The sequence below is a fragment of the Callithrix jacchus genome, chromosome 2 (assembly GCF_049354715.1).
Source record: "Callithrix jacchus isolate 240 chromosome 2, calJac240_pri, whole genome shotgun sequence".
Taxonomy (NCBI): Eukaryota; Metazoa; Chordata; class Mammalia; order Primates; family Cebidae; genus Callithrix; species Callithrix jacchus.
Genome location: NC_133503.1, coordinates 130,718,359 through 130,740,678, shown reverse-complemented (window position 1 = coordinate 130,740,678; position 22,320 = coordinate 130,718,359). Strand labels below are relative to the sequence as shown.

The following is a 22,320-nucleotide window of genomic DNA, read 5'->3' as shown; positions in this document are numbered from 1 at the left end:
ACTAAACGTCCAAAAGGAAAATAACAAAATAAATGTTTATATGATTAGTTAAATCACATAAACAGGTCTCCCTCTGCTGCCCAGACTGGAGTACAATGGCAGGATCATGGCTCACTGCAGTCTCGACCTCCTCAGCCTGCTTCAGGTGATCCTCCCACCTCAGCCGCCACACTGAGCAGGTGGGACTACAGGTGCATGCCACCATGCATGAATAATTTTTTTATGTTTTGTAGAGATGAGGTCTCACTATGTTGCCCAAGCTAGTCTTGAACTCCTGTGCTCAAGTTATCTACCCACCTCAGTCCCCAAAAAGTGCTGGGATTATAGCCATCAGCCACTGTGCTCAGCTGTATTTTCTATAAAGCATAAAATACTGTTTTTAAAATGTTTTCATGTCATGTTACTTTTTTTTTTTTTTTTTGAGACGGAGTTTCGCTCGTTACCCAGGCTGGAGTGCAATGGCGCAATCTCAGCTCACCGCAACCTCCGCCTCATTGATTCAAGTGATTCTCCTGCCTCAGCTTCCCGTGTAGCTGGGACTACAGGCATGTGCCATTATGCCCAGCTAATTTTTTTGTATTTTTAGTAGAGACGGAGTTTCACCATGTTGACCAGGATGGTCTCAATCTCTTGACCTTGTGATCCACCTGCCTCGGCCTCCCAAAGTGCTGGGATTATAGGCGTGAGCCACCGCACCCAGCCTCATGTCATGTTACTTAATTCATCATTTCAAGATTCGATGGGTATCTAGTAAATTGATCTGCCTATCTAGTGATTGGTTTCTATCGCTAATGATAAAATTTTGATGCTTCTCACTCTTTCAAGGTGCTACATACTGTAATCCCTAGAACATCTTAAGAAATCAAAAGGCATATAATGACAGTGAAAAATATTCAATTAGCCCTCTCCTCAAAAAAAGAAAAGAACAAAGAACAGAAGAGGAAGTGAGCCAGGTTCCAGTTACCTAGGAGGCTGAGGCAGGAGGACCACCTGAGCCCAGGAGTTTGAGGCTGCAGTGACCTATGACTGTACCTCTGTACTCTGGCTTGTGTGTTAGGGCAAGACCACATCTCTAAAAAATAAATTGGGGAAAAAAAAAAGAAAAGAAGGGGAAATGAAATGGAAACTGATCAACAATTTATAGCCTTAAACTCAAACGTATGAGTCATTACATTAAATGTAAATGATCTAAGCATGCAATTAAAAGGCAAATATTGGCCAGGTGCAATGGTTCACACCTGTAATCCCAGCACTTTGGAAGTCTGAGGCGGGCAGATCATGAGGTCAGGGGTTCAAGACCAGTTTGACCAACATGGTGAAACCCCGTCTCTACTTAAAAATACAAAAATTAGCCGGGCATGGTGGCGCACACCTGTAATCCCAGCTACTTGGGAGGCTAAGGCAGGAGAATCACTTGAACCCAGGAGGCGGAGGTTGCGGTGAGCTAAGAGCACATCATTGCACTCCAGCCTGGGTGACAGAGCAAAACGCTGTCTCAAAAAAAACATCATCCCGCCGGGCGTGGTGGCTCACGCCTGTAATCCCAGCACTTTGAGAGGCCGAGGTGGGTGGATCACGAGGTCAAGAGATCAAGACCATCCTGGTCAACATGGTGAAACCCCATCTCTACTAAAAATACAAAAAGTTAGCTGGGCATGGTGGTGCGTGCCTGTAACCCCAGCTACTCAGGAGGCTGAGGCAGGAGAATTGCCTGAACCCAGGAGGCGGAGGCTGTGGTGAGCCGAGATCGCGCCATTGCACTCCAGAGCCTGAGTAACAAGAGCGAAACTCCATCTCAAAAAAAAAAAAAAAAATCATGCCTAGTGGTGCATGTCTGTAGTCTCAACTACTTGGGAAACTAAGGTGGGAGGATCACTTGAGTCCAGGGTGTTAAGGGTAGAGTGAGCTTTAATGGTACCACTGCACTCCAGCCTGGGCAACGGAGCAAGATCCCATCTCAAAACAAAACAGCAAAGATTTTCAGATTGGATTAAAAACCAAGAAAGACGTTTCTCTATCAGGTTTATTAAAAACATACTTTTAGGCCAAGCACAGTGGCTCACGCCTGTAATCCCAGCACTTTGGGAGGCTGAGGCAGGCAGATCATGAAGTCAGGAGTTCAATACCAGCCTGGCCAAGATGATGAAACCCTGTCTGTACTAAAAATACAAAAAATGGGTCCAGGCACGGTGGCTCACGCCTGTAATCCCAGCATTTTGGGAGGCCAAGGCGGGTGGATCACGAGGTCAAGAGATCGAGACCATCCTGGTCAACATGGTGAAACCCCGTCTCTACTAAAAATACAAAAAGTTAGCTGGACATGGTGGCGCGTGCCTGTAATCCCAGCTACTCAGGAGGCTGAGGCAGGAGAATTGCCTGAACCCAGGAGGTGGAGGTTGTGGTGAGCCAAGATCACGCCATTGCACTCCAGTCTGGGTAACAAGAGCAAAACTCCATCTTAAAAATAAATAAATAAATAAATAAAAATACAAAAAATTAGCCGGGCATGGTGGCACATGCTTGTAATTCCAGCTACTAGGGAGGCTGAGGCAGAGAATGCTTAAACCCAGGAGGCGGAGGTTGCAGGGAGCCAAGGTCATGCCACTGCACTCCAACCTGGGCAACAGAAGTGAGATTCTATCTCAAAAATAAATAAAACATACTTTTAAATATAAAGACAGATTAGTTGAAAGCCAAAAGGGTTGTATGGCTACATTAATAAATACCAAATACTAAAAAGAAGACCCTGTTAGAAAAATAGGTGAGGCATGGTGGTTCACACCTGTAATCCCACCACTTTGAGTTCAAGACCAGCCTGGTCAACATGGACAAACCCAATCTTTACTAAAAATACAAAAATTAGGCCAGGTGCAATGGCTCATGCCTGTAATCCCAACAACTTAGGAGGCCAAGGCAGGTGGATCACCTGAGGTCAGGAGTTCAAGACCAGCATGGCCAATATGGTGAAACCCCATCTCTACTAAAAATGCAAAAATTAGTTGGGCGTGGTGATGCACATCTGTAATCCCAGCTACTTGGGAGGCTGAGGCAGGAGAATCACTTAAATCCAGGAGGCAGAGGTTTCAGTGAGCTGAGATCATGCCACTGCACTCCAGCCTGCACAATAGAGTAAGACTCCGTCTCAAAAAAAAAACCAGTTAGGCCAGACGTAGTGGTTCATGCCTATAATCCCAGCACTTTGGGAGGCCAAGGCTTGCAGATCACAAGGTCAGGAGTTCAAGACCAGCCTGGCCAATATGGTAAAACCCATTCTCTACTAAAGATACAAAAATTAGCCGGGTGTCAAGGCACGCACCTGTAGTCCCAGCTACTCGGGCAACTGAGGCAGAAGAATCACTTGAACCAGGGAGGCAGAGGCTGCAGTGAGCAGAGACGGTGCCACTGCACTCCAGACTGGGCGATAGAGCAAGATGCTGTGTCAAAAAAAAAAAAAAGATTTAGAATAATGATCTGGCCGGGCATGGTGGCTCATGCCTGTAATCCAAGCACTTTGGAGGCCAAGGCAGGCGAATAACCTGAAATCGGGAGTTCAAGACCAGCCTGACCAACATGGTGAAACCCCCGTCTTTAAAAAAATAACAATAAAATAAAATATAAATAAATAAATAAAATAGAATAATGATCTAAGCTTCCACCTCAAAAAAAAAAAAAGTGAAAAGCACAAATTAAAGTAAAAAGAGGGAAATAATAAAGAGCAGAAATCAATAAAACAGAAAACTGATCATGGGAAAAAACCTAGTCTTTCACAAGATGAATAAAATTGATGCGCTTCCTAGCGAGATCCATCAAGAAAGAAGAAAGGAAGAGGAGAGAGACACAAATGACCAACATTGGGAATACCTGAGGAGACATCACTGCATACATGATTAAGCAAATTGTTATTTAGAATAGGTTTTCTTGATACAAACCGTAACAGATTCCTACAAAGGACTTGCATCTAGAAAATCCATTACATTAACCCCATAAGGGTTGTAAAATCAAGCAGAGAGATTGTAATTAGAACTATAGTTTAGCTGGGCGTGGTGGCTCACTCCTGTAATCCAAGCACTTTGAAGGCCAAGGCGGGTGGATCACCTGAGGTTTGGAGTTCAAGAACAGACTGAACAACATGGTGAAACCCTGTCTTTAAAAAAAAAAAAAAGAACTATACTTTAGTAGAAGGATCAATTTGCTGGCAGTATGGAAAAAACAATCAGCCAGTGAAAGAACTAGGGAGAGGAAACCCAATAAGGAGCCACTCCCTTTGTCCAGCTGATAAATGAAATGTCTATACAATATACACCCCAGCTTCCTACTTCCAGATCTGATCCTCTCAATACTTCTGGCCTTACTTCTGCAGTTGTCATTTCCCTCTGGTCAAGCCATCATGAGCAGGAAGTACAGTGCCAACAGTGGGTAGAATTTATCACGCTAATTCCCTCTTTTTTTTTTATTATTGTCCTACTTTTTTCTAAAGAAGAAATACACTAATTCTCATGGCTTGTGCTTGATACGTATCAGTTGTCTCACTCTGCCTCTATTCCCACATTCTTCTGCATGTCTTCCAGTATTGAAGAATGTGGAAAATTAATACCATCCTTGTCAGATTCCCTTACTGTTAGGATCCTGATAAATAGCAGCTCTCACAATAATTATTAGGTGAAAACAAGATGGAAGCCACCCTCCTGCTGTGTGTGGTGTCTGCTGCAAGGCAAGGTCCTGGGAAAGGACGGACAGTAGCAGCCACTAGGCTCCTGTGTGAAGCCACTAAACTGAGAGGTGTCCGGGCAGAGTTATAGTGGTGGCAGCAGCTTCTACTTGAAACCAACTCAATAGTCCCACAGACTAATCTTTTTCTTTTTTTTTTTTTTTTTGAGACAGTTTCACTCTTGTTGCCCAGGCTAGAGTGCAGTGGCACGATCTTGGCTCACTGCAACCTCTGCCTCCTAGGTTCAAGCCATTGTCCTGCCTCAGCCTCCCAAGTAGCTGGGATTATAGGTGCCTGCCACCACACCTGGCTTAATTTTTGTATTTTTAGTAGAGACGGGTTTTTCATCATGTTGGTCAGGCTGGGCTCAAACTCCTGACCTCAGGTGATCCATCCGCCTCAGACTCCTAAAGTGCTGGCATTACAGATGTAGCCACTACACCCAGCCTAGGCTGATCTTTTTGATAAACATATCTGACCCTTCTGGTCTTAAAGCCTGAAAATGATCCTTATAGTCTTAAAGCTTGAAACTTGTATTTGTTTTATCTGAGTTCCTTCCTCAGGATAGGACTTTCAGGCCTCTCAAAGAGTCTCAAAGAACTGAAACTCACCAGATCACCATATCAGATGCCTGACACCTTATTCATCATGATTGCTTCCCTGCCCCTCCCAGGTTCTTGTTTTCTTATGCACTGTTGTATTTCTTCCCTGCTATACCCAAACTTCTAGTTTTAGTAGGCCAGGGAGATGGATTTGAACCCCCGTCTCCCGGCTGTAGCACCAAATTAAAGCCTTCTTCCTTGCAATACTCGTCCATCTCAGTTATTGGCTTTTTGTGTGCTGAGCAGCAGAACCTGGATGGAAACCCTGGTCCTTAGGTAACATTGTTAAGTTCAAGTGTCCCAGGGAGTGGTCCCTTCATGCTTGCTCCTTTAGTTCTACAATCACTTTTTAAACACACCTAATTCCCTACAGTAAATCCTCTTCTGTTTAAACTACCCAGAGTGGTCTTGGTATCTTCACTTGGTATCTTAAACTGAACTCTGAAACATTGCATTACCATTTTACAGATTAAAAAAAAAAACTCTTACATGTAACATCTGATTTTTATTCCTTCTACAATCACTAATATTGTTAAAGGAAATTTATCTCTTTAACAACAGTAGGGAGACAAGACAGGAATTTCCCCCACTTGACAATTTAAGAACTAGGGACAGTAGTGAGCTCCCCAACACTGGTGAGATTCAAACACAGATAGACACAGAAGAGGGGCATTAAAAGGGACATCTAAGCTTCAGATGGGTCATTACAAATGGATCTTCCAAGAGTTTCTGTGGTTCCATGACCTGCCTCAAAAATCAAGCAAGGCTGGGCATGGTGGCTCACACCTGTAATTCTAACACTTCGAGAGGCCAAGGCAGGAGGATTGCTTGAGCCCAGGAGTTTGGGACCAGCCTGGGCAACACAGTGAGAGCCTGTCTCTTAAAAGAAAAAAAAAGAGAGAGAGAGAAGAAAAGTCAAGCAAGCAGCAAAACTTGGATCTCTCCAGAACTAGACTTGCCTCTCCAGAATTTTTCAAAGAGTTGAATTCCAGTTAATGAGAGGTCACAAACTTAGATAGAAAAAGTGGGAGGTGGCAGAGGGCACAGAAAGTAGGAGATTTCTATGAAGAAAAAAGGGGATGGAGAGCTACCCTTGGACTCAATTTTGGCAGAACTTAAAAAAAGTTAATTAAACTTCAGCATCCTGCAATTTGGGGGCAGGAAGCTGTTTTCCTTCCATCCTTTAAGGGCCAGCCCAAACCTCTTCAGTCTCTTAATCTGTTCCTCCTTTTATCTTAAAAGATAATAACCTCCCCTCCCTGGCTTTAGTTCTCAGCTCCCCAGCATTTCTCTATCTTCTGTTTTCTGGAAACTGAGGCTGCCAAAACCTCCAAAACCCCCAAGCACTTTTTCTTTTTTTTTGAGATGGAGTCTTGCTCTGTCACCCAGGCTAGAGGGCAATGGCGTAATCTTGGCTCGCTGCAACCTCCAGCTCCCGGGTTCAAGCGATTCTCCTGCCTCAGCCTCCTGAGTAGCTGGGACTACAGGCATCTACCACCACACTGGGCTAATTTTCGTATTTTTAGTAGAAATGGGTTTTTGCCATGTTGGCCAGGCTAGTCTCAAACTCCTGACCTCAAGTGATCCACTGCACCCAGCCTTACTCTTTTTTTTGAAATATGGTCTCAGCCAGGCTCGGTGGATCACGTCTACAATCCTAGCACTTTGGGAGGCTGAGGCGGACAACAGAGCGAGACTCAATCTCAAAAAAAAAAAAGAAACATTGTCTTGCTCTGTCACCCAGGCTAGAGTGTAGCAGCACAATCACAGCTCACTGCAGCCTCGATCTCCTGGGCTCAAGAGATTCTCCCACCACAGCCTCCAGATAAGCTGGCATTCGCAAAAATCCAAAGGCACTAATCTTCAATCTTCCTCTCTCACCTGGTGACATGGTAATTGCCCCATAAACTGCATACCTCAACCATACCTCGGCTTTCCGTTGAAACTGCTCTCTGTAACCCTAATGTGACAGGCAAGCAGTCCAAACCAACGCCATTTTGGCCCCTGCACCATTTTAAGACTTGTAATAAGTAACTAAGGTCTGCAATTTCCACCCTACCCAGACAATGTGTAAACTAATGCTTATCTTGACTTTGTGAACCACTTAAGTAACAATCGGAATGTCCAAAGTCCCCTGGCCCTCGGAATGTCGGAAGCCCCTCACCTGCACCCACTCAGGAGGTGGTTTACGGAATGTCCAAAGTCCCCTGGCCCCTGGAATGTCAAAAGCCCCTTGCCCCCACCCCCACCCAGGAGGCGGTTTACGGGCATAAAAGGTCTTGACACCCTCCTTTTGGGGCCACGGGTTAGAGACAAGAGTCCTCCGTGGCCACCTGCAATAAAGACCCTGTAATCTGGCCTAGTCTTTGTCTCAGTGGTGATTTGGTTACAACAACTTGACTAGTTGTCTGACCAGGCCAGTAGTTCCATACCTGTCCCCACCCTCCAGGCAGGCTCTACCTTCACTTAATTTTCTTTCTTTCCCTGTTGGCTACAGGGAATGTCTGCTCTTTATTGGAGTTGTTTCTCAAGGTTCCAAGTCTGGGCTTTCCTTCTCACACTACAGCTGCTTTTTCCTGATCCTTGAGAAGCTGAGAAATGGTGCAGACGTTCTTCCTGGAAAAGCATTCAGGACACACACAACAGTGTGTGCAACTGCAGGATGGCATGGATCTCTAGAGCCATTCAGGAAGGAGGACCCACTCTCCACATGCTCCCCTGGGTGGGCTCATCTACTTCTGGGGACAAATGTCCCTGCCAAGGGACCCCCAGCTTCTTCCCCTTTCCCAAAAGTTAAAAAGTGCAAAGCTGAGGCAAACAAACCCTCAATTCAGTGTGTGAAGAAGCACTGCCCCAGGCACAGTCTCATACTGCTAGGACATGCAGCATCTATTCACAAGCCACTCCCAAGCACAAGCAGGCCGAGCTACAGCCTCTGAACTTTATTATTCTAGGTACCCAGTGAATATTTTTTTTTCTTTTTTTTTTTTTTTTTGAGACAGAGGCTCACTCTGTTGCCCAGGCTGTAGTGCAATGGCATGATCTCAGCTCACTGCAACCTCCACCTCCCAGGTTCAAGCGATTCTTGTGCCTCAGCCTCCCGAGTAGCTGGAATTAAGAGGCATGTGCCACCATGCCAGGCCAATTTTTGTATTTTTAGTAGAGATGGTGCTTCACCATGTTGGGCAGGCTGGTCTCAAACTCCCAATCTCAGGTGATATGCCCGCCTCAGCCCCAAAAAGTGCTGGGTTACAGGTGTGAGCCACCACACCCCACCGCAGTGAATATTTATCAACTGACACTTTTCTTTACAGATTGTCAGCTCCTTTAAAAAAAAAAAAGAATAGAACAGTCAAGGTGGCTCACACTTGCAATCCCAGCACTTTGGGAGCTGTGGCAGGTAGATCATGATGTCAGCAGTTCAAGGCCAGCCTGGCCAACAAGGTGAAACAACCATCTCTATTAAAGATACAAAAATTAGCCGCTTGTAATCCCAACTACTTGGAGGCTGAGGCAGGAGAACTGCTTGAACCTGGGAGGCAGAGGTTGCAGTGAGATAGCACCACTGCACTCCAGCCTGGGCAACAAAGCAGAGACTCCATCTCAAAAACAAAAACAAAAACAAAACGAAGAATAACCGTTGATGAAATAAGTCAACAAAGTCCTAGAGTCTTTAGGGATAAGACTAGAAAAGCTAAAGAAAAATTACCACTATAGAATTATTATAGCAAACAGTTTCATTACTATGGAAACAAAATACTGAGTGTCATTGTTTCTGAGAATGGCAAAGGAAGAGATCAGAGAGCATGGAATCAAGAACAAAAGACTAAATTCCTCCCTAGTTTGGGTGAACCACAATCGCCAAGGATCAAAGAATTAGGAGATCAGCCCTCCGTTAAATTACTGACACATAATGTGAGCACAAAAAAGTTGAAAAGGCATTCCACAAAGACTTCATGAATTTTGTTTCAAAAATGCACTTAGCCAGTTTATAAAAATGATACTTAAACAGAAGTCTGATTTTTTCCATCTCCTCTAGTTAACTTTTCATAAATAAGATTTAAGGGGTTATGTCTGTGTTTTTCCTACTTTTGTTTTGACTAGACAGTTTTCATGAGGGAGTAAAAAATGCTGTCTAATCAGTATATACTGTAACCTTACTTCAAAAACCCACAATTTGTTTCAAAATTTACTCTGATAAAAACCCACTAAGTTTTTCCACAACAGCTGCTTTCCTTAAACATCAGCAATTTTAATCTCACAATGCAGACTATGGAAGAAAAGCCAAAAGTAAAATCCTGCTTCCCTTTAAAATTCAAACAGATGTTCTGTGTAATCACACCAACTCACTATCTGAATTTCCTACTGCCCTACACTGACTCTCAGATTAAGTTCTAAAATCATTTGAAACATCATTAATATGTAAGCTAGAAGAATATGGGGATATTCCCACTGAAAATGCTTTAAAATACATTTTTAGGGAGTGCTGCAAAGGTTTACAGTGGGCTACTTGGGACGCCTACTATTTGGGAACAATCACAGCAGTTTAGATTGGTAACATGATTGAAATTGTTCTCAGGATCCAATCATAACCCTAAATTCAAGTGAAAACAGCAATACGTAAAATACACTGGGTCTTTATAATAAGGCAGATATGGCCACTTAAAATACTAAAAACAGCTTGGTCAAAGAATTACATTCAATGGCTAGTTCTGTGGACATATCAGCTTAAATGAAGACCTCCTTTTTAACATCAAGTTATCATAAATGATCTGGCCACAGACTTCTCTGAAATAATAGCAGACAATGCCATAATTACTGCGGTGCCCTTTCTGAGGTTCTAACTGGTGATTACATTAAAACACCTAGAGGCTGGCATGGTGGCTCACACCTGTAATCCCAGCACTTTGGGAGGCTGAGGTGGGTGGCTCACCTGAGGTCAGGAGTTCAAGACCAGCCTGGCCAACATGGTGAAACCCCGTCTCTACAAAAAAAGAAGTTTTTAAAGATATTTAAAAAATTAGCTGGGCACAGTGGTAGATGCCTGTAATCCCAGCTATTCAGGAGGCTGAGGAAGGAGAATCACTTGAACCCAGGGGGCAGAGGTTGCAGTGAGCCAAGACAGTGCCACTGCACTCTAGCCTGGGTGACAGAGCAAGAATCCATCTCAAAAAAAAAAGCCACCTGGAAAACTGAAAAGTAAAGCTCCCTTGTTTCATAGTCACGCCCAGATACTCAGTATCTGTGGGAAATCTAGAGCCCCTATTTATACAGAAAACGGGAAGGGAAGCAAGCAATGGGGAAGGAGGTGTTGTAACCTTTTATTTAATTAGCACAGAGAGATGAGTCAGAGGCTGACTTCCACACCTACAGACCCACCTCTCCTCAACCGTGCCTACAAAGTCAGACTTGCTGCAGCCCAAAGCTATCTGTCAGCTCGCCAGGTGAGCTACAGAGCTGCCCAAGAAAACACATTTGAATGAGCAACCTTCAACGGAACTCTCCAACTAAGAATGCAACCCTCACACTCCGTACTGTTCAAGGTTAAGTGACAGAATTATCTGACAACCTGAACTTAGCTACACTACACAAAGATACCCCTAAGCCACCCTTCCTGTATCCGCTCACCAGTGAGCTATACAGAGTAGTCCCTCCTTACCCCAGGAGGATGTGTTCCAAGACCCCCAGTGGATGCCTGAAACTGTGGATAGTACCCAATCCCATATATGCTGTCTTTTTTTCTTGTATATACATACCTATGATAAAGTTTTATTGTTTTTGAGACAGAGTCTTAGTCTGTCACCCAGGCTGGAGTGTAGTGACACAACCATGGCTCACTACAGCCTCGATCTCCCTGGGCTCAAGTGATCCTCCCACCTCAGCCTCCCAAGTAGCTGGGACTACAGGCACACACACCACCATGCCCTAGCTAATTTTTGTGCTTTTGTAGAGACAGGGTTTCTCCATGTTGCCCAGGCTGGTCTCTAACTCCTGGGTTCAAGTGATACACCCACCTCAGCCTCCCAAAGTGCTGGGATTGCAGGCATGAGCCACCTTGCCCGGCATTATAATAAAGTTTAATTTCTAAATTAGGCACAGTAAGAGATTAACAACAATAACAAATAATAAAACCAAAACTTATGACACTATGCCAGCATCACTACTCTTGCTCTTTGAGGCTACTAAGTCAAATAAGGGTGACTTGAATGACTCAAACACCAGGACTGCAATTCTGCGACAGTGGATCTGAAACTGAGAGGACTCCCAAGTGACGAAGGGGTGAGGAGCATAGGTGGACAGCTAGACAGCATGGATACACTGGCCAGAAGTGATTCACATCCCAGTGGGATGGAGCCAGGTTTCAACACACTATTCAGAATAGGGCATACTTTAAACTTGTGAATTGTTTATTTCTGTAATTTTCCACTTAATATTTTCATACCCCGATAGACTTCAGGTAACTGAAACCACAAAAAGCAAAACTGCAGGTAAAGGGAAACTACCACATTTAGCCAACAGTAACCAAACCATTACCTTGACAGAACAGTTATAGGGCATTTTACTACAATTTGCCTACATCTTTATAAAGACGAATAGGAAAATAAAAGTGCCAGTGCTATCGATAAGAAACACAGGACTCATTGTTAGTGCAGCTGAAGCAAAGATGGCCACCATCATACAGCAGGAAAACAGTGACTCACCACCGTTTGGAAGATGCTACCTGTGAAAGTAACTGCAAAAAAAAGGTCAAAGTTAAAGAAAATGTTAAGGCTGCGCATGGTGGCTCACGCCTGTAATCCCAGCACTTTGGGAAGCCAAGGTGGGCAGATCACAGGGTCAGGAGATCCAGACCATCCTGGCTAACACGGTGAAACCCACCTCTACTAAAAATACAAAAATTAGCTGGGCGTGGTGGTGTATACCTGTAGTCCCAGCTACTAGGGAGGCTGAGGCAGGAGAATCGCTGGAACTCAGGAAGTGGAGGTTGCAGTGAGACGAGATTGTGCCACTGCACTCCAGCCTGGCAACAGAGCAAGACTCTCTCTCAAAAAAAAAAAAAAATGTTGAGCCGGGCGCAGTGGTTCAAGCCTGTAATCCCAGCACTTTGGGAGGCCGAGGTGGGTGGATCACGAGGTCAAGAGATCGATACCATCCTGGTCAACATGGTGAAACCCCGTCTCTACTAAAAATACAAAAAAATTAGCTGGGCATGGTGGTGCATGCCTGTAATCCCAGCTACTCAGGAGGCTGAGGCAGGAGAATTGCCTGAACCCAAAAGGCAGAGGTTGCAGTGAGCCAAGATCGCGCCATTGCACTCCAGCCTGGGTAACAAGAGCGAAACTCCGTTTCAAAAAAAAAAAAATGTTGAAAATGACAAATATATTATCAATGATGACACCTAACAGAGATGAAATTAGGGATTTTTTTTTTCATTACTTTTGGCCTTTTGGGAATAGAAACACTCACAAACCTCAACTCTTAAATTCTTTAAGAGAGGTTCACATATTCAACATTAACACCTCTAAAGAAACCATCAAGTTTGAAGGTAGAAGACGATCTACATACAAATGTAAGCCCAGTAAACATTAACAGTTATAAATTAGTGGCTGAGGCACGTTAAAAAAAAAAACTTACTTGGTCACCCCATAATTCTGCAAAAAGAATAGGATCAAATACAGCACTTCCAACATAATCCCAACTTTGCAAAGTAAAATAATAAATACTGGCCAGGTGCTCACAGCTGTAAACCCAGCACTTTCAGAGGCTGAGGCAAGCGGATCACCTGAGGTCAGGAGTTCAAGACCGGCCTGGTCAACATGGTGAAACCCCATCTCTACTAAAAACACAAAATTAGCTGGGGGTGGTGGTGGGTGCCTGTAATCCTAGCTACTCAGGAGGATGAGGCAGGAGAACTGCTTGAACCAGAGAGGCAGGAGAACTGCTTGAACCAGGAAGGCAGAGGTTGCAGTGAGCCAAGATTGCGCCATTGCACTCCAGCCTGGACAACAAGAGTTAAAACTCTTGTCTCAAAAAAATATATAAAACAAAATAATATTTAATATAAATAACTGAATATAAACCATCAAAATGTGGTTCTCTCTGGGTAATAATATTTGTGATTTCCTTCTGTTACACAAATACTCTCCACATTGTTCAAAAAAGTATCATCATGGAAAGAATGAATTTTTGTAACTGAATCCCTTCCAAGGGTGAAAGCACCATGTAATATAATGAAGACCTAACATCTCCAATCACTATAAACAAAGAGCAACAGGGAACAAGAGTTCTGTAACCATAAGAGCTCAACAGGGGGTTCAGCTAGGTCATAGTAAGTGCTCTGCCTATGAGAAGAGAGGAAACATCCTTGCAGTAGCCAGGATTTAATTCCAGTGCATCAGATGACCAAGTACTAAGTGATACGATGGAGTCTACTAAGCACTAATTCTGTGAGTAATCTCAAAAAGAGAAAGCACATTACTGAGGAAACACTGAGCTGGGACCTCAAATCAGAGATTTGGGTTTTACAGTGAAGAAGGAAGGACATTTTGGGGGAATCATTTTTTTTTTCTTTTTGAGATGGAGTTTCCCTCTTGTTACCCAGGCTGGAGTGCAATGGCGAGATCTTGGCTCACCGCAACCTCCACCTCCCGGGTTCAAGCGATTTTCCTGCCTCAGCCTCCTAAGTAGCTGGGATTACAGGCATGTGCCACCACGCTCAGCTAATTTTGTATTTTTAGTAGAGATGGGGTTTCTCCATGTTGGTCAGGCTGGTCTTGAACTCCCAACCTCAGGTGATCCACGTGCCTCAGCCTCCTTATTTATTTTTTTGCTACAGTTTCCTGATGTCTTGCCCAAGCTGGAGTACAGTGGCGCAATTTTGGCTCACTGCAACCTCTGCCTACTGGGTTCAAGCGATTCTCCTGCCTCAGCCTCCAGAGTAGCTGGGATTACAGGCATGTGCCATCATGCCAGTTAATTTTTGTATTTTTAGTAAAGACAGCGTTTTGCCATGTTGGCCAGGCTGGCCTCAAACTCCTGATCTCAGGTGATCTGCCCACGTTGGCCTCCCAAAGTGCTGGGATTACAGGCGAGAGCCACCGTGCCCAGCCTGGAATCATCATTATTATATGTGGTATTGTGACACGGTAAAAGCCCCACAAAGCTGCATACCTCAACCATACCTCAGCTTTCTATTGAAACTGCTCTCTATAACCCAAATGTGAATAAGTAATTAAGGACTGTAATTTCCACCCTACCCAGACAATGTGTAAACAAATGCTAATCTTGACTTTTTGTGAACCACTTAAGTAACAATCAGAATGTCAAAAGTCCCCTGGCCCTCGAGTGTGTGTGGGGGGGGGGGCGGCCCTCACCCTCATCTCCGCCCAGGTAATTTACAGAATCCACTAGCCCTCAGAATGTCTGACGCCCCTCATCCCCATCCCTGCCCCTCACCCACCCTCACTCCCGAGGTTGTTTTATGGGTATAAAAGGTCTTGATACCCTCCTTTCAGGCCACCGGTTGGAGAGACGCGAGTCCTCTGTGGCCGCCAGCAATAAAGACCCTGCAATTTGGCATACTTTTGTCTTGGTGTTGACTTTCTATGCTCAGGCCACTACAACAGTATGTTATTTATTTTTTAAATAAGTCTTCATGGAGAGAGAAAGAGAGAGAGAGAGAGTGTGTGTGTGTGTGTGTGTGTGTGTGTGTGTTTTAAGCTGCATTCAGGGGCATCAGTTGTCCTGGTCAAGACCTATTCCAGCAAACATTTAATCAAAGGCCAAACAGCAGGCAGACACAGCTGGCCTAATCACATTTACACAGACCAACCCTTTATAACTATTCACTTTCCTGACTACTTGAGCCACACTCACTCCCCTCCTTACTCCCTTATGAATCCCTTTAAAAGGCCCAGTCACCTCTGCACAAAACCGAATGAAGCTCAGCTCTTTCCCCTACAGTCAATAGTTACTGAATAAAACTGTTTTTACTGCTTGAACTAATGTCAGGCTTTGTTTATCTTTGACAATGGATAGTCCCTGGCGACATTCAAGGCTTTGTTAGTTAACATAACAGACACTAGAAATGAGTTTTACCAGCCTGGGCAGCAAGGCCAGACCCACTCTCTACAAAAATTTTTTTTAAACTGGACGGGCATGGTAGAGAGTACCTGTAGTCCCAGCTACCTGGGAGGCGGAAACAGCCAGATCGCTTGAGCCCAGGAGTTCAAGGCTGTAGTGAGCTATGACTGAGTCACTGCACTGCAGCCTGGGAAACAACCAGATCCCATCTTTAAATAAATAAATAAATGGGTTTTTATTGCAGAAAATCTTGATGATCTAGAAATAGGATCTGCCTGGAAAAATACCTGGGCCTGGGCCTGGGCATTCCTGCCTTGCATGAACTGGCTGTAAAGATAGAATGAGTAGGCTGGGTGTGATGGCTCAGGTCTGTAATCCCAGCACTTTGGGAGGCCGAGGCAGACGGATCATCTGAGGTCAGGAGTTCGAGACCAGCCTGGCCAACATAGTGAAACCCCGTCTACTAAAAATACAAAAATTAGCTAAGTGTGGTGGTGGGCACCTCTAGTCCCAGCTACTCGGGAGGCTGAGGCAGGAGAATTGCTTGAACCCAGGAGGCGGAGGTTGCAGTGAGCCGAGATCGCGCCATTGCACTCCAGCCTGGGTAACAAGAGCGAAACTCTGTCTCAAAAAAAAAAAATTTATTTCTCTATACTTTAGTTGACTCACCTGTAAACGGAGGCCAAGCAGGGGTTTTGTGAGGATGAATGAATTATATAATGTATGTAAAAACAAAGCACATGCTGTGGAATGAAACAAACTTCAGCTATTATGATTGTCATTCATGCCTATACTGGCCTGCAGTAAGCCCTCCCAATCCCTATTATCAAACTGCCTTGGAAAAGTTGTCTAGATTTTGCAGGCACACACCTCACTTCTGCTCTGACAGTGTGCACTGTCATTTTCTTTTTTTTTTTTTTTTTAAGACAGCGTCTTGCTCTGTTACTCAGGCTGGAGTGCAGTGGCTCACTATCAGCTCACTGCAACCTGCACCTCCCGAGTTCAAGAAATTCTGGTGCCTCAGCCTCACAAAGTAGCTGGGACTTCAGGTCGTGTCCTGAAAAACCACACCTGGTTAACTTTTGTTTTAGTAAAGACAGGGTTTCACTATGTTGCCCAGGCTGGTCTCAAACTCCTGGCCTGAAGCAATCCACCCACCTGGGCATCCCTAAATCCTGGGATTACAGGCGTGAACCACCATGCTCAGCCTGCACTGTCATTTTCTGTAGCTCACTTCCCCCATACTCCCATCTCCACGTAGCCCTTAAGTTAAAGGAGAACAAGGAAGCCCTGTGTTCTTTACCTCATCCCTAGGGGCCTAGCACAGAACTTTGAACCCATAAAAGTGTTGAGTGACCACTCCCCTGTAATCTCTGCCTTCTTAGTGTCCATTAGCCAATACCCTAAACAAAATCTAGGTGAATATCAGAGTAGATACAAAAATAAAATAAGATGATCTGGAGATTATCCTGATGCAGATAGGTAATGGCCACTAGTTCAGATTTGGGGGGTTCCTCATACTCTGCCAAATCCTGTATTACAGACTTTACACTTATCATCACATGTAATTTTCACAGTAACCTTAAGAAGCACTCATTCAACACTTGAGGTATAATGAGGTAATAGAGTAAGTAACTCAGCCAGTCACAGCGGCCCTCATTGTCCAGATTTCCCAGTTGAAACCCAGGCCTGAGTCCAAAGCCCAGGCTCTTTTATGGGTTTATGAGTTATTGTTCATCATGGTCCTCAGTTAAAAGTCCTCAAAATGTCCATCTCCAACCTCAACTTCTCCCGCTTTAAATGGTAACTTGCCATTTCCATTTAATTTATAATATGCATCTCTAATGCAACAAAACCAAGAAACTTGGGTTTTGCTCACTAAATGTCTTCTTCCTATCAGCCTCATACTTCACCTCAGTCAACGCGATCATCATCTACCCAGTGGCACAGGCCAGAAACCACAGTCTGTCTCATTCCCACATCCCACTAGTAATTCTTGCTCAAATCCAGTTCTACCTCTGAAATATACCCAGAAGCCAACAATGTCCCAGGGTACTCACTCCTACAGGCATAGCATAAATGAAGGTACCACGCGCTCTCCTCCTGGGACTACAGCAACAGCAGATTGCCAGGATTTGAGCTCCATTGTGGGAAAGGATTTATGTTCACTGTTGAAGCCAAGAACACTGCCTGTCCCTAAGAGGCAACTACCCACTGCATGACCAGCTGGAACTGCTTTCCCCACCTCCACTCTAGCCCCTATTACAATCCAGTCTTCACAATACCCCAAGAATCTTTTAACTGCAAATAAAACCACAGCTCGCCCCTGCTCAAAATCCTCCCACAGCCTCTCACTGCAACCAGAATTAAATCCAAAGTCCAAAGGCAGCTGACAGGCTCTGGCCATGTTTGGTCCTGCCCTTCTCTCTGACCTCATCTAGGTCACCAGCCACCCTAGACTCCCCTCACCTCTTCTCCCTGAGCAGTCTCAACTCTACGGGCATCTTCTCAGATTCCCTTACAACCCTCCTCAAGGCTGCTTACCACGCAGCCTCTGACAGTACCAGTACCATATTCATCGTTTCATTGTTCACATGTTTATGAATGATCTCCCTTGCTCAGACAGACCATTGAGAGCAGAGATGTTTGTCTGACTTATAACTATCTACCCAGTTCCTGGCACAAGGTAGGTGCCCAAACAAACAAAGAATTGGTAACTTCTGATAGTGCTGTGAGATTTTGTTTGTTTGCTTTTTTTTTTTTTTTTTTTTTGAGACGGAGTCTAGCTCTATCACCCAGGCTGGAGTGCAATGGTACAATCTCGGCTCACGGCAACCTCCACCTCTGGCGTTCAAGCGATTCTCCTACCTCAGCTTCCTGAGTAAGTGGGATTACAAGCATGCACCACAACGCCCAACTAATTTTCTGTATTTAATAGAGACAGGTTTCTCCATGTTTGTCACGCTGGTCTAGAACTCCCGACCTCAGGTGATCAGACCGCCTCGGCCTCCCAAAGTGCTAGGATTACAGGCATGAGCCACCGTGCAGCCTGTTTGCTTTCTTTTAACTACCTACAGTCCTATCTACAGGAAATCGCAACGTGATCACCATCACACTGCAATGAGGCCCACCACAGTGATGCCTCTAGCAGGCCTGGGAAAGCAGGGATTAACTTTGATTTAGTTCTTTCCAAAGTCCTGAGAGGGGAGACTTTAGAAACCTGCCGAAACATCAATATCAAAATAATTCTTTTACAAAACCCACTGAACACTGGTAATAATTTACAGAGCCCTAAATTAGGTACTTGGGAATGACAGAGGCTCAAGGGGATTTCAAGGGACCAGGACAGATGCCCCTGAAGAGCTATAATAGAATTACTGCGTAATAAAAAGTGTTGCATCATACTGAAGAGAAAGTATTTCAAAACGAGAATAAAAGATTTTCAGAGCTTTCTGAAAACAGCCTTTGCTGGTCCACCTTGTTCTCAAATCCCGGTGGTGACCAATCTCTCTCTCTCTCTCTCTCTCTCTCTCTCTCTCTCTCTCTCTCTCTCTCTCTCTCTCTCTGCCTGACTCAGAGTAAAAAAAAAAATCATTTCACCTCAGTCGTCAAAAACCTCAATTTCCTCAACTCTGGAAAGGCCAGCTTTAATGCATGCCAAGCACAGTATTAAAGCTCAAAAACCAAGAGAGCTCCACGTGGCCACTCCAAACAGGACAGATTATCTGCCAGTATAATCGCCGGTTACAGAAACCCACAGCTTAACCCCTGCCTCACTTACAGCTGGCCTCGATTGTGGAAAGGCTTGAGTGTCAGCAAGAACACCCCGAACCCGGATGCTCCCCGGAGTCTGATTCGTTCGTGAAAACACTCCATTAAAACTCTGTACCGAAACGCTGATGATCCACATGTACAGGGAGAAAGCAGCTCCACATCCAGGAGACTCATCTATTTCGTTTTTTCTAACTCTGCAGCATTAAAGGGCTAAGACGTACTAATTCCACACTGATGCAGTAACTGGTAGAGGACAACATTTTCAGATATCATAGATTTAAACAGGCGAGAGCTAAAAGACAGGTTCAAGAAAGTTTATTTGCAAAGAGAGACAGGAAGGCTCGCGCCCTACCCAGGCAGTCGTGCTAGTACGGAGCCAGAGTTGGGTCGGGAAACTCAGGAAGCAAGGCTGAGTTTTCCCTTCGCCCAGACCTGTGCCTGGCAGTTTGAAAATCAGGCTTCGAGACATTATCAAAGGTACAGAAGAGCCCACGCTCGATTTCCAGATACCAAGCACAACCTGTCTGGGCTGTTTAACCTGAGTTTTATTCAGGGCATGGCAAAGGAGACGGTGCCCAAACCCACTTTTTTTTCCTGGGTTCATCCGACAGGCAGTCGAGAGGGCAACGGAGCTCGGCGCTACCCACCAGTGCCCAATGCAGGAGGCGACACGCCCCTGGAGTAGTGGCGATCCTCCGCCAGAGCCCTGCACGCCCCGCCCCACGCGGAGTCCCGGAGGCCGGGCGGGAAGACCCGGGGATAGCCTCTCGGGCTTCCCCCTGCCCCTTCCCGCGCGCCCAGGGCACAGGATTTCCCAGACCTCTGAGCGCCGCGGACTCAGCCCGAGCGACCCACCCGGGCCCTACGTTCGGCGGCGGAGCTGGGAACGCACCCGGGCAGGTCCTCGACGTCTGGACTCCTGGCCCGGTTCTACGATACAACCACCCCCGCGCGGCGCCCGGCCTCGCTCACCTGGCCCGCACAGCACTGAGCGGACATCGCGGCGGCCAACACCGAGGGCGCACTTGCCGGCTCCTCGCGCCGCACCGACCCTCCAGGATACCTCGCGCCTCGCGCCTCGCGCTTACAAGCCGAGCAGCCTCGGCCGAGCGCCTCAGCGCCGAGGCCTGGGTAAAAACAACCGCCGCCAAGCCCCGCCCCGCCGCCTGCCCCGCCCCTCCTGCCCCCAGCCCCGCCCCGCGCCCGCCCCCTCCCGAGCGCCCGGCGGCGGAGCAGGCTCTCCTCGGCTCGCACTTCCGCTGGCGTCAGGCGAGTGGGCTGCCGCGATCACTTCCCGGTTGGGGTGCCGAGCTCCTGAGTCGTCCGCTAGCCCTCAGGCCCCACGCTCCGAGTCTGATGCGCGGTCTGGCCGCGCTCGGGCCGGCGCCAAGGAGGGCGCAGCGCCCCTCGGCCTTCGGAGCCGGAGAAAGAGCTGACTCCAAAAGCTTGGAGCCTTAGTAAGCGATTCCTGTCTGTTTTGCACCGACCAGACCGCCGGGTGCTGGTCTGCGCTCTGCTGCGCGCCAACTGGGACAGCCCACGCACGATATCCTTGTTTCTGAAATCCCTTTCCCTCTCTCATCTGCCAAGTAAACCTTCAACTTTTGGGCTCTCCGCCCCGCCCAAGCTTCCTCGAATCCTTGGGCCCTTGGCTGTTCTGGTCTGATTCTGCCCTGACGGCACTTTGTGACAGATCCATTGAGAGCCCTTTCCGTGCTTCCCTGAACATCGATGTTTTCCAGCCTCTCCTCCCGCGCTGGCCCAAGGACTCATTTTCCATCCCTGCTTCCTCACTAAAAAGAGGGTGCCCAATAATTGCGTGTTCCGTGCAAAAGGCAGCGGGGACGTCTCTAGGTTTTCTCTCATTCAGATCTGCTGTCCTCACAGCCCCCTCCCCAAGACGAATGAAGGATTTTGAGGGTTTTTTTTTGTTTTGTTTCGTTTCTTTGAGATGGAGTTTCACTCTGTCTCCCAGGCTGGAGTGCAGTGGCTCAATCTTGGCTCACTGCAACCTCCACCTCAGGATCAAGCAATTCCCCTACCTCAGCCTCCCGACTAGCTGGGCTTACAGGAGCCCGCCACCATGCCCGGCTAATTTTTTGTATTTTTGGTAGAAACGGAGTTTCACCATGGTGGCCAGGCTGGCCTTGAACTCCCGATCTCAAACGATACGCTCACCTTGGCCTCCCAAAGTGCTCGGATTACAGGCGTGAGCCACCACGCCCGGCCGGAATGAAGGTAATTCTGTTAATGAGACTTTTGCACCAATCCCTTTGCTCTTTCAAATAAACATTATGCTAGCCATTTTAGCAGTGAGGCAACTGAAGCCCAGACAGATTTAATAACTTGCCCAAAGCCTCACAGCAAAGTTGAAAAAGCAAAACTGGGGCAGGAATCCACTCGTCTGATCCCCTGGTACATGACGCAAGGCTTGACCTTAACTGGACTCGTTTCCAGACAGAGCTTTGAAGAAGGAGTGTCTTGGGCAGCTTAGGAGTAGGAGACGAAAGGTGAACGGAAACCAGTCCTTGGGGTATGAGCTGCGCAGGATTTTCTAGCATCTCCGATGCAGGCGTTTAGACGAAGAGATATAATGGAACAGGCCCTATTCAGAGCCACGAAAAAGAATGAGGACAGTTGGCTCCAACTCGAAACAAAAATAAGGTAAACCCAATCAGTCAAGCGCAGCAACCTGCTCCGTGGCGTTCTGTGACTCATCATCAGAAGCTGAGGCTCTCACCAGGACTTACCATTGAGCTTCTGTTTGCTACCTCTGCAGTCACTTCACTTCAGCCCTAGCCCTACTGCTGGCCTTGGGAAATGGGCTGGGCCTGTGGTAGCTCCGGGTAGGGAGAAGGTTGGAGGGAGGAGGGGGCCAAAAGGGAAGGTACGAAATCTACAAATGTTTAAGCCAGCTGGAACTCCGGTGCCTCTTTGCCGTTTAGGGAAATTGATTCGACTGGTGACTGGCGAGGACCCTTTCCAAGAGACCACTGGGTTAAGGGGTAGAGCTGGTAATAGAATCCAGAGGTCCGAATCCTGAATCCTGTGCTCTATTTGCTGCTGAGGCTCAGGCCACAGCACCCCAAATTATGACTGTAGAATACCAAAATATGCTATCCCAAAATATACTTCCTTGGCATATTTCAAGCT

At 46.2% G+C, this 22,320-nt stretch overlaps 1 protein-coding gene across 8 annotated transcripts in view; it reads right to left on the bottom strand.

Annotated features, from left to right (window-relative positions):
• SERINC5 (serine incorporator 5) overlaps positions 1-20,274 on the bottom strand; it is a 132,727-nt gene extending 112,453 nt beyond the window's left edge. For 6 of the 8 annotated variants that reach the window (XM_078365279.1, XM_078365280.1, XM_008991895.5 and 3 more), the window contains exon 1: positions 20,140-20,274. Coding sequence is in view for 4 of the 8 variants with exons in the window: in XM_008991895.5 (XP_008990143.1) it covers positions 20,140-20,166 (27 nt within the window). In the remaining 4 variants the exon portion in view is untranslated. Of the gene's footprint in view, positions 1-3,316; positions 3,435-20,139 lie in introns of all 8 variants that reach the window. The other 2 variants (XM_054252148.2, XM_078365281.1) reach the window with 1 other exon arrangement.
• Positions 20,275-22,320: the final 2,046 nt, after the last annotated feature.